This window comes from Porites lutea, chromosome 2, assembly GCF_958299795.1.
Source record: "Porites lutea chromosome 2, jaPorLute2.1, whole genome shotgun sequence".
NCBI classification, from domain to species: Eukaryota; Metazoa; Cnidaria; class Anthozoa; order Scleractinia; family Poritidae; genus Porites; species Porites lutea.
In genome coordinates, this window is record NC_133202.1 from 42,279,060 (window position 1) to 42,292,245 (window position 13,186).

At 38.2% G+C, this 13,186-nt stretch overlaps 1 protein-coding gene across 1 annotated transcript; it reads left to right on the forward strand.

Annotated features, from left to right (window-relative positions):
* The first annotated feature begins 372 nt into the window (after positions 1-372).
* Positions 373-6,113, forward strand: LOC140928661 (solute carrier family 15 member 4-like). Its single transcript, XM_073378440.1, has 5 exons — positions 373-450; positions 2,001-2,277; positions 3,231-3,913; positions 4,353-4,743; positions 5,268-6,113. Exons 1-5 carry the CDS (start codon positions 445-447, stop codon positions 5,618-5,620), a joined length of 1,710 nt encoding a protein of 569 aa, XP_073234541.1. The 5' UTR covers positions 373-444; the 3' UTR covers positions 5,621-6,113.
* Positions 6,114-13,186: the final 7,073 nt, after the last annotated feature.

Sequence of the window (13,186 nt, forward strand, 5' to 3'; positions counted from 1 at the left end):
GCAACCAACCAACAGAGAGAACAGAGCCTTTTCCTTTCATTTCGCAGTACACACCTGTCGCATTGCGAAAGTGATTTGTTGTATTTTGGAGAAATAAATGTGCCGAACCAGGAGCCGATTACTAGTAATCGGCTCCTGGCCGAACACAAGGAGTTCTTGAAATGTCAAATTACCAAATTTCTCTGAAGACTCTCTGAAGACTGAAAAAACATTTTGATAAGGTTCTTAGCATCCCCAAAGTATCCCTAGATACTTGGAGCAAATTTCGTAGCCGATTCTCCTTTAGCTCCGCCTGCGGAACGGAAACCTTATTGGGCTGCCTGTGATTAAATATAGGTGCTAGTAACGCTATGTCACATGACAGTCATAGATGTCACGTTATACATTACATGTACAATACGAAGGAGAGATTCGTATGCGTTCCACACAGGCTAATTTTATAGGATGAAGGTTAGTACGGAATTGCCTTGGGAAATTTGTCATTATTATTTAATTCTTAATATTTAAAGAGCTGTCTCGGGCCAAACAGTTTAAACAGAAGCTAGTATAGCTCCCTTGGTTTTTTTGTGCTGGACAACCGGTTTTCGTAAGCTTATAATTAAGTAAGCTTAACACATTATTGCAGTTAAAGAGTAAAGTAAACTTACATCAGGCTTCACACATTGACAATTCCACAACGTCTTTTTCTTGGGTAGCTTCTACACCTACACCTGGAAGGTAATGAACGATTAATCGTGTGGAATTGTATCACCCGATCGTTAAATATAGCAGATACATGTAGATACTGCTGATGATCACAAGGTCTTACACATCAGCTATACACATGGCATTTGATGCGACCTTCATTGATTCTCAAGTAGTTACTCGTCATGTGTTTCGATGGGCAAAACCACAGGGTGCGGCACGTATTTGAACATGAATGCTGTTAACGTGGCTGTAGAATTGGAAGGAAATTATTTTCAGCTTTAATCGAAACACAGTCGCGTTTGCAAGCCCGAGTGCAAAAATCAGTCGGGGTTAATATTTCCTAGTATCTAAAATCCTCAGTTTCATAGTTAGGCAAGTAAAAATCGTTTCATGTGAAAATGAGTTTCATTTCCTCGACAAATAAATATTTCATGACTTCATACTTACTCGTTATTTCCCTTCGTGCCTTCCTGACGGCCCTGAAAACCCTAGCCTGCATGCAGACGTCTTCCATTTCCTCTCTTGATTGTATGCAGCAAAGAGGCCCTGTCAGCATTGGTACGTTTGTCCCCAGTCTGAATTTCAAATACGTTCCTCGTTGTGTTTTGAGGAGTATGCCATGTCCCTGTCAGTCTTAAACCCATTTTTATGTCATTTGTTGCCTTTTTGTCCAGTCCAATATGTCGCTGTCTTAAGGCCATGTTGCTTGTCCGAATTTTACCCTAACAGGGCCTCGACCCAGCAAAGGAAATTGGAGATGTCTGCACACAGGCTATGAAAAACCCATAGTTACATTCTCCCAAGACCAGGTGTACTTTGCCATGTAATCCTTTGGTTGAAGGGAAGAAGGACAGCATCACTGGTCTGATGTTTGCATTAATGAGGTGGTGCATGTGGGTATCAAGGGTCTCTTCCTGGATCTGTTGTTGAAGTAAGGAAAGAGGGATATACCCAAACTTTTTGAAAAGAAAGGGGAGGTTCCAACCCCTACATTTCTGACAGTCTTTTGACGAGATATCCCTGACAGATCTTTTATTAACATATTGTACTTGTGTATTCTCTTGGTAACAAGATAGTAATCGTGCTAAGAGAGAAAGCTTAGCTGATACTGTAGAGGCACACTCATGAGCTTGTTGGTTGGCAAATGAGCTCTTTTCAAACACATTGCATCTTGATCTCATGCAGTAGCAAGTTCAGGACTCAGTTGACTGAGACACACAAAAAAGGGGAGTTGCAATCTCCTCAAACCCTTCCCTGGATACACTGTGCGCCCAAGAAAAAACTGCAATAATACTTTGCTTTCCTCTCAACAGAACATTGGGAGAGTGATGCGGGATACAAAAGACCCAGAACTGACACCCATTCTTGGAGATGTGTCAAATGGAACCAACAAAGTCCTTATGTCAACAATTCCACATGTAGCCACCTTAAGCCGACGAGCCAGAATTTTATTAGTACTTTGTATCTTGTTCACAGAACTGTGTGAACGACTGACATTTTATGGTATCGTGGCTAACCTTGTATTATATTGTCGGGACTACTTAAAACTTGAGGCTCCATTACCAAGCAGCATCAGCCTTGCGTTCCAAGGTAACTGGTTTTCTTTTCTATGCCAAAGAGGAAACCTCCACAACTTTCATCTCAGACACATTTCCCAATCCAAGAACTGATAAACTGAGAAGGGGTTGGAACGCTAAGTACCATGTAGTAACCACCATACGGTGCACGCACCTACATATACCACTCAGTGAATGACCACACTGTAAACCACCGCACAATATAATGCTCCTATCATACAATGCATGGACCCAGGCTAGGCCCTTCACCTACCACACAGTGCATGTACATTAGGGAGCTCCAGGGAAATTCGCCTACACTTGCCATTTTCAGCAAATTGGAATAAACGTGACAAAGATTGAAAAAACGTGAATTCATTTTAAGACTCATGTTTTCGCTGCAGTTGCGGTCGTTGATGCTAGAGCTCCCTATTTACCATACGTATACTGTGACACCTGCCACATGGTTCAGTACTACACAATGCATGGACCCAGGCTAGGCACAGTGTGGTAGTTCATCCCATGGTACCTGAATGTTCCAAATCTAATTGGATAAACTTGTTACCCTCTAAGAGTCCCCTGCTATTAAAATATTGGAGACACTTCACCAGATCAAGAGAAAACTGGAATACTCTGCAGAGAAAAACCTCTAGAATGGCTTAGGACCTTTCCTTGCAGGGTGCAAAGAAAGTGAGGTTTACAGCCTGCCCTTTGGACAAGCTGTAGCTACATGTAGCATTTACTAGCCCAAGAGTCATTATTGTTTAACTAGCCTGAGAAAATCTTTCATCAGTAGGAATAATAATTAATTTATTATCATTAATTTGTTTATTAATTACATCATTAGTTAGTTGATAAAATCCCTTGTTTTACTCAATTCATTGTAATAATAAGTGTTATATAATATAATTTTGGTAAATTAATTTGTGGCACTCGGTACTAGTTTATTTTTTATTAACAAGTTTACAAATTTTTCTCACATTCAAGGGACATCATTTTTCTCACCTGTGATTGGTGGATGGGTAGCTGATACCTTCTTGGGGCGCTACAACACCATATATGGAAGCTCCCTGTTATATCTTGTAGGCACTATAGTTCTGGCAGCTGTAACATTTGACTATGGTACTGATTATGGTTTAAACACTGGTAGTAAAGAAGCATTCCTGTTAATTTCACTGCTTCTCATTTCAATTGGAACCGGGGGAATCAAAGCCAATGTCTCACCTCTAGGAGCAGATCAACTAGAAGGCGAAGGCACAGTTATTGTTCAGCGTTTTTTTGACTGGTTTTACTGGTTTATCCAGTTGGGCTCATTCCTGGCATACACTGCAGTTGTATCAATTCAACAGCAAGTGTCTTTCTTTTATGGTTATGTGATTACTGCCTCATCAATATTCTTAGCCATCATGTTATTTATTAGTGGACGGAAATACTATATTATCCACCCTCATAAGGGCAGCTACATGACTGATACATGCAAAATAATTTGGCAAGGTTTAAAGAGGATTCAGTGTAGAAATGGTGGGTCATCAAATGTTCATTGGCTTGATAAAGCTAAAGAAAGTACTGGAGGATTGTGGTCAGAGCAGCGAGTGGAAGACATTAAGTCCCTTCTGAGAATTGTGCCAATATTCCTTACATTTATTTTATATTGGACAATCTATGGACAGGTAAGTTGGTCACTGTTAATTACATATAAAAGTACTTTATAACTTTACTATTGAATCTTTTATGGATATTAAGTTTATTAAATTTGTAGTAAAATTACATTTATTTCATACCACTCACTGCAGGCTATTGGTTTAATCTGATATGGAGCACTTTATTAGTATTTTATTTTAATTTAGTAGGCTATAGATTGCAAGAGTTACATGTAAATAAAATACAAATTAGAGATTCTGTCAGTCCATTGGTAATTGTAATACACAGACTTGAGAGAGAGAAAAATATTTACCACCCAGTTAGAGCTTAGAATGTATAAGATGGAAAACTCTGAGCCTTCAGTTCAACCCTTAATTGTCATTGACTAAGTAGAGCCTTTATCAAATCTGTCGATATAACCAAGGTACTCTCACTGAGTTATGAATGTTTTTGTATTTTGTTATTCAGGGACAAACCAGCTACCTTCTCCAAGGCTCATTCATGAAGCTGAAGCTATCAAAACATTTCACCATGCCAGCAGCATCATTATACCTGTTTGAAATCACAATGCTACTTATCCTTATACCAGTTGTTGACCGCATCATTTATCCGGCACTGCGCCATTTTGGTGTTGACTTTACACCCTTGAGGAAAATGGGGATTGGGATGCTGTTTGCTATGGGGTCTGTGTTTATGGCAGGAATCATGGAAATTGAAAGAAAAAAGTACATTGAGACTCATGGATATTTTAAGCAGGATCCATTTGACACTCCAGTTAATGCTTCACAAATGAATATCTTTTATCAAGTTCCACAGTATATACTTATGGGAACAGGAGAGGTTTTGACTGCAATTCCAGGTTAGTGATTATTAAGGACTAAAAAAATTAGGCTTCAAATTCATTGATTTTCTTTTCACGAAAGTACATCATTCTGTCCAAGCGGGCATCTATTTTTAATGTCCAAACAGGCCATAGATGCATGTTTGTGAAGATTTCTATTATTTGTCGGTGATTTTGGATGCTACTTATTTTGTTCAAAACTATAATTTTATGATTTTGCAAGAACTTTTTGGCTTAAGAGTTATACGGTTAATTTTACAAGACATAGTACAAATTTTTGTTGAAGCTTATGGTTTAGTTGCCCACAAAATAATAAAACAGAAGCCTTAAAGTATTGGATTTTGGTTTTTTGAAATTAGTACTTCAGTGTAAATCTCCTTTGAAATGGTAATCTTTCAATAGCACATGTATGGCAGGTATGGTATTGATCTGTCCTCTCTACTGACCCTCTCTGAAATGTTATTCTCAGTGACTGGGCTTACATGTTATGTGGACTCGATTTTTGTCAGACTTGGCTTACCCTTTTTTTTTTCTATTACCAGGATTGGCCTTTGCTTACTCCCAATCCCCCCTTTATCTGCGGGGTGTGGTCATGGGCCTGAACCTGGCAACCATTGGCATTGGTTTTTATGTGGCAGGAGCCCTGGCTGCTATAGCAAAGAAAGCTTCAGGAGATACCTGGTATCCTCAGGATCTCAATGATGGCAAACTAGAAAATTATTTCTTCTTTCTGGCTGCTGTCATGTTCTTGAATTTCTTGGTGTTTGTGTTCATAGCCAGGAAATACAAATATGTGGAACTGTCACAGACAAGAAAGTCTCTTACAGTGCAGAAGGAAATCCAGCAGTCACAAATGAACTGTTCAATAGATAGCATAGAGGATAATTACTCATGATAATTTAGAATTGGCTGATATATTTAAATTACCGGAGAGGGGCCCGATGAGACCAGAAGTTAATTATAGGTCATTAGAAAAATTAATTTATTATTGAAAATAAGCCAATATCTTAGTTGTCAAATTGCATAATTTTATTTACAATAGCCTGTTCCAGGCATTCAGATAGTAGAGCGAAGGCGAAAAGTTGACGAGAGGTCTCAGCCCATTTTTCCCCTCATTTTCCCCACGTATGATTTAACTTGCTCACTACCCCATCTTAACGCTGTGCTCTACTATCTGAACGCCTGGAACTTGCTAAATTTACAATAAAAAGCTGTTGTCTAAAAATGCAATATGTTATAAAAAATTACTGTATGCTATAATAACAACTTGAATCAGTTTGTTCAGAAAATAGGAACTATAGAGTGAATCTTTTTCTTGATTATGTGACAATGGTGGTTGACACTCTTTTCGTGTTGTCCTCTTAAGGGAAGAACACAACTAATTTAAATAAGGAAAAGAAAATTCTAATTTGTACACACCTTTAACAAACTAATTTGGTTAGTTGAATTTCAACGCACGTTTTTACTTATAACCTCTACATTTGATTGCCACGCAATCTTATGGAATTGAAGAACGACTTTGATTATTTAATTTTGCTTTCCAATAAGTAGTGGTAGTGAATTGAGTGTCTTGCAGTCTATTTTTTTTGGTGTTTGTTCAAAAACTTTTTACCTCGGGGTTATAACATGATCAGTTTCCACCTCTCCAGCCAGGTTGAAGAATTTGTTTTAAACATACACTCGGTGGTGATGCAGTGTTGAAAAACTGATAGAAATAGATAAAATAAATAAATATTACAATTTATATAATTTAGAAATTAAGTTCCAGTAATGGAGATAAGCTTTTTTTTTTAGTAAATTCAGTCAGGATTTTTTGTATCAAGAAACTAAAAAAGATTCACAAAAAGGGAATTCTTTTAAAGGGCAATGTGAGTGGTTTTTTGTCTTTTGAAACATCAGCGCGGTTATACCCACTCGCTCACTTTTGCAATTTAGTACAGGATGAATGAGAGAAAAAAAGAGAACTCTCCTAGAGTTGAATTTGTGAGAACTAAATCAGCTATGTTCAGAAAGAGGAAGAAAAATTCGTCGTAATTTATGTTCTCCGTAAAATGTGAATTTAGGCAATTTCACGCAGTGGTCGTGCAGTGACGTCAAAGAAATGTACTAAAAAGTATACTGCACGTGTTGAGTTTCCGTTGCTGTTGTCGTTGTACATCTTAAACTCCCCATTCGAACCCTTCCACACGTATCTGGTGATAACGAAGGTTTTTTGTCTGTATTTAGTTTAGCCTACACAGGTAAACAGCGTTTTGGGGCACCAAAACTGCAGTTCCACAGATTGGAGTTTCTATGAAGACGCTGACTTGTCTCTTTTGTGTCGACGGACGAAAACGGAGGTTTTTTCACTGTGATTAGAATTATAGCTAATATAGTAGAAATGAATTTTTATTATAAGATATCTTTTAACAAATACATGTATAAAAGTAATTTCACATAATATGTGATTTTTTGCCAAACTATTTATCTATGATTGGCTTGATGTTTCCCCTTTCTGACCCCCTCAAACACATCCACAGTGCCATTGCTTTAACTCCCTTACAATTGATGGTACAAGATTGGACTTATTTTGAAAGAATAATGCTGCAATACTAACAATTTTCCTTTGGTGCATTTGTTTGATAGTTCATAACTTCCCTATCATAATTCTCCTCATCTGACAATAATATTCTTCATTGATAAATATTTTTAAATCTTCAAACACCCTCTTCAGAAAGGTTAAAATTTTCATTGCATGGTCACCATTCCACACAGTGTCTCTAAAATACTTTCCACAGAACATAATTTATTACAAGTATCAAAGTATTGTTTCCTGTAGAAGACAATCAGAGAATACAAATTCTAGGATACAAGCAGTGAAGATTTGATTCTTGAAATTCCTGTCTCAGATCATCTTCGTTTTCTTTAAGCAGACTAACAGTCTTTGGCACTGATGTTGCAACTTAAGTGGCTTGGAATGATTCTGCTGTTTTCATTACTGCCATCAAAAAAGGAAGGATGTTTTTCTCTTCTGCAAGTTGTACACTTAAAAAAATCTAAAAGAAGGAAGACTTTTAGAATTATCGAAAACAGTAAGTGACGATTTCAGCACAGTTCCCTTTTTTCCAGAGAGTGTGGGAAAACAGTTTTTGTATGTTATGTGTAGGTATACGATATTTACTTGTGTATAATATGCACTCAAATATAATGCACACCCCATTTTTCTAGACAGTTTTCAAATAACATACTCGAGCATCTAACGATTTTTAAACCCCCTAACTTATAGGCAACATTTGGAAGGTTAGACTCTTCTATCAATTGCCCAAAAACATCTCTTCTTTCCACAATCTTCTCAATAATAAATCTTTCCTTCGCTTTGAACTGTACAAAAGGTGACAAAGACAAGCCTTCTTTCAAGCGCTTGCTGGAGGCCTCCCTCGAATCTAAAGTTAACACTACCATCAACTTCGGCAGAATTCGTAAGCTTTCAAGCTTAAAAGTTTCGATAGGAGTTTAGAGCGAAAGCAAGAAGAAGGCACTGCGGCTAGCCGGCATTTCTCATGATCAATCGACGTAGTTGCGTGGCCTGTGCGAAGGAAATTTTCACGCGGTAGAAAGTTTCAGAAGTCGTGCAACGAACATGGACATCAAAAATGTAAGCTTCGCCTGGCGTTTTATACTAACTAGATCAAGGTGTGGAAAGTGAAAGTCATGCATCGCGTATCGTATCAGCAATAAAAATTTACGATACCTTGGAAAGATCCGCCCTAAAAATTCATCGGAGAGTGTTTGTTTCTTGCAGCCGTGCTAAAGGTTGTAATTTTTGCGGGTTGTTAACATTTTGTTCTGAAACTTTTCTCGAGAAACTATCCTGTTGAACGCACTACGCAACTATGGCGATCGATGTGGAAAACTACGTCGAGTAAGGAAACACGAGAGTCACCCGACAGCTTCTCTCAGAAGCAGGCAATTCAAACTCTTCTGGAACTGGTTCGGTAAGAGTTAGTGCCCAGGGGCTCGTCTCGATTTATCGACCCGACTAACTGCCCCTGGGAACCCCTGGGTCTCCGAGGATGGTTTCAAGACCACGTGACAAAGAAACGACGGGCTCTGGGGACGAGAACAAAAGCGGAAGTGCAGGGAAATTTCCCCAATATGTCAAGTGTGACGACGTATTTGCCTACCAGATGCGAACGATATTCACCTTTTTTGAAAAATACTTGGTTTGCTTGTTTTGCGATTAAAGATAGTTGTTGAATGAAGAAAATAACATTTTCGTTTTGACATTAGTTGTTTTGTTTCTTATGACCAGGAGCCGATTACTTAATCGGTAATCGGCTCCTGTTATGACGTATCTGCGCCGAAATGCTAGCAGTGAAGTCTGGATACGAGATTGGAGAAATTTTTAAATCAATAATGGTACATTATTGAAACAAAAGAGAAATGGTTATACTTTATTTCAATAATAGGTTATTGATAAAGAAAATTAACATTAAAAACGCTAAATCAAGAGTAGAAGGTCCCAATTCGACAATGGAGTGTTTTGTTGTTTATGGGATAGATTTTTAATTTCGTACCAGTTAACTCCGCGTGCACCGTAGATTGCATGAAGCCGGGAGCTAAAAATAAAATATCTTATGAAAATGTTGGAGCGTGCTATGCCTTTAAGAGGTAACTAAGAAAAGGCCAATGAAAGACGGTTTAAACGTTTTGTTGCACGCGCGGCCAAGAGGGCGCCGCCGCCACTTAATTAGCTTTCTTGCATAACACGCAGATTAATGGTTAAGAATTAGATTTCGTAGGCAAAGCCGCCGCATACAATAAAGATTGCTCCACGAACGAGAAAAAGGTTAACGAAGTCTAGTTATGAAGGAGGCTTAAGTCAAAGGGAAGCCTTCTTCATCGGACCTCGTCGATAACTAAGAGGGATAATGTCGAGTATTTATATATTACTCGATTCTGTTTCCTGGCATTGTGGTAATAAACAAGAATACAGTTATTTTACGCATGCGTATTATCAAGAAGTTGAAAGATACTTATCTAAATTTCGTTCAGCGTTAACTTAAGGTTGATATCTGAATGTTTCCTATTGTTATTGTTTGAAACAAACTGATGATATTTCACTTAAAGCATTAAAGTTTAAACCACGTTTCAACACTCGCTGGAAAATGCAATGAACGAATTCGAAAGAAAAATTGTCTGGAAACAGGTAAAGCTGACACCCAACCATCCCGTATAGACTGTCCGTTGTGTAGGGTCTGTCGGATTATGCTCGTAAAATGGAGTATTATGCTTTCGGGCGTCACCCGTGAAACCAGTGCATTATCCTCAAAATTATGCTCGGCCGGACTAAAATGGCACTTCCACCACACCCCCAGTAGGTCCGTAACTATAAACAAGCTTAGAAGCCTGGCATAAAGAGGTAACCAGGCCTTCGATTATACCAAGGTGCACTGGATACGAGGCTAAGGTATAAAATTCCTAAAATATTCCCACTTTTATAAACTTTGTACATTCTAGCTGGAGTTGCTGGCAAAATTTGCATACTTTTTTCACAGTTTTCCGTAACATTATACCAGCGTTATGCCCGATGCTTTAGACATAGTATTTTGCTCAAAAAATCACGGCATAATCCGACAGACCCTATCGTAGTGCATAGAATTTAGACCTCTTTAAATAATTTGTGAATTTCCTTGGCAAGAACACCATTAGACACAATTTTCTCTTCTTAATGTTTCAGATGTTTAAAATCACCGTTTATCCCTTTCGTCTCCCGAAAGACTAGAACGCAGATGCAAAAAGACTTCCCAGTTCATTCTTTCGTAGAGAAAGCTACCTTCAGATATACATAAAAATTAGAGAAGTGAAAAGAGGTCCTGACGACGGTTGAGGGTTATCATAGAATTCACGCACAATATGTCCCCTCTTCCAATAACTCGACCTCACTTTTACTAAAATTTTGGTGAGCAGCCAAAGGTTGTTTTTGGCTTCCCATCTCCGGCCCGTGCTTTCAATCTCGGTTCTCGCCTCGATTTTTCTTTAAAATCCCGAATTCCGAGCTTCAAATAAGGGAAATCCAGGATCCCTAAAAAACCTACTGGGGACCCTCTTACCTGGCAGTTATTTTTTTTTCTATTTTTTATGTATCCTAATCTCACGAGTGAGAATCGTTTCGTAACAGAAATAAATATTATAAGGGTTTGTTAGGGATTTTTAATTTGCGATCGTTATTCAGGGCAGAAAAATAGCAATATACCTAAGACACCTAATAACATTTACCGTGTCTCCTTGTTTCATTTTGGCTGTTTCAGCGCGATTTCAGCGACGTTTAGTTCTTACTTTTTTACATTAACAGCAATTGCGCACCTATCTATAAAATATAATTACTGTATATATTGACACGTTCATGGGATCCCGTTTGTGTAACGCCTTCCACTGGCACCAACAAAAGATAACAAAACATATCTGATTATCTTGTTAATACTGTCTGTCAAGTGTATCAGGCTCCGATATATAGCGATGAATTTATGACAAGTACTAATTTCATTAAAGCGTATTGTCCGAAAACCTCACAACTAGCAAAGTCACTCGCCTTCGATCACCATGCAAATTAAACAGACCGGATTTCAGCAGTCTGAAGTGTTAAATCGAGATTCGCAGTAAGAGTACCAAGATATGCAGAGGGCCTACTCGAGCCTACGTTCTGTAAAGCGATATCATTACTACACTGCTCCGTTGCAAGCGGCCAATAAGTGTAAAAAGGATATTCCAGCATGTTTATGGCAAAAACAAGCTACAATAAGAAGAGAGTCTTATTTCGAGTGAGATATCTGAGGACAAACTGGAAGAGCTTTGCAACAAGCAACCAAATGGGAAGATGCACGGTTGTGAGCTTGTACCACATTATTATTTATAGATAACTACTGTAGTATTACTCCACGTTACTGAGCATACATCAAAACGAAAAGAATTGCTACAAATCTGCAATTTGCAACTACAACATTAACTCATGGAAATTTCATGTCTTTTCGTCATTAAGTTGTCATCATGCTTCCTTGATATGCCCATGCGCAGAAGCTCATCTATCCCACAAGGAAGGCAATTTCTCAAGAGAATCATTTAAATACACAGTTCATCATAACCTGTCAATGAGGTCCGGACGGTCGAGGGTTATCATCCTTGAAACTCATGAATCACCCCTCTTCCACTAACTTGACCTCATTTTTCCCAAAATTTCTAAGCCCCTTTTGCTTTCGAAGAACATATTAGCTAGGTTATTTTTAGAAACAAAGTGTAAGGTTTGAAAAACTTCTTTTCTAGTGGCTTTATCTTTCCAGTTAAAAAGACAATGGTTTTCCTGAGCTGTAAACCTTCCGCTTACATTAACAGCAAGCAATGTTCAGTTGAAAACTGCATAAAAAGCAATTTTGTTAGAAACAACGTTTTTAAAAAACCGGCCCTATCAGTTTGACTAAAATATGCTTTCATTTCATTGCCCGTTGTCTCCACATGCAAGTCACTAGTCGGTAAAATTCATATTCGTCATTCAGTTGCCTGCTGGTTGTTACCGCATCGATTGGAAATACGGCCATCGTTCAAGCACTGGCCTAGCTAGCCTGTATGGCAGGCGTTAATACAGGAAGTGGATCGGAAGGGAGAATTCGGGCACGCTAGAGCTCGAGGCTGGCCGGATAAGAACCGATTTTTCTTCATTATTTATCTCATTTTTTAAATTATTTTCACGACGTCTGACAGCTTCTTTGTCTTCACGGTATCTGCTTAAATATTGAAAAGAAACAATAAGGATCACATAATTTGCATATGAGTTTCGAAAACAACCTCATGAAAGGGAAAATATTTGGGCAACAATTTAAATACGTAAGATCAAAGTGAATCGATTGTTTTCATGCATTGTTGGAGACCGTTACATGTTATACATAGACCGCCAATAGTATTTTGGCATAACTATAAAATACAGTTTTTTTGGATGGGATTATTTGACGCACTTTTAATGATTATAATGTAAGGACTTTGAGTGGGACCCAGTTTGCCTCAGTGATGCGTACATACTTAAGTAAAAGGTTTGGTATTATGTAGTGAACGCTAATCTTAGCTGCTGTTTGTTTTGCGCTTGAAGAAGTCCGCTAAAGTATAATTTAAGGCTACCACTGAAAATACGGTAGGGAAGGGACCGGACGATATATATTATAGTTGGCTCATTAAATAAAACAACTGTCGCTTAAAGAGCTTTCAGCTTCCTCGTTCATGGAAAAAATATATCCATTATTTCTATGCATTAATATTCTCTTGTGTTCTGTTCATCCTATAGAACAATATGATCGAACGACCAGATGCACCTTGAAAATAAGGGTGATAAGGATATCATCCTGCAGGCACTAGCCGGCTCAGCACATGAGCCAAGGCTCCTACTCGCAGGCTTGTTCGGCTTAGCTAATCAAATATCACTCAGATGCGTTTAGTC

Bases quoted from the DNA above. Each gene is read 5' to 3' on its own strand.
- LOC140928661 (XM_073378440.1), top strand. The intron at 3,914-4,352 runs GTAAGTTGGTCA...TTTGTTATTCAG, and splicing joins ATTGGACAATCTATGGACAG to GGACAAACCAGCTACCTTCT. The intron at 4,744-5,267 runs GTTAGTGATTAT...TTCTATTACCAG, and splicing joins GGTTTTGACTGCAATTCCAG to GATTGGCCTTTGCTTACTCC.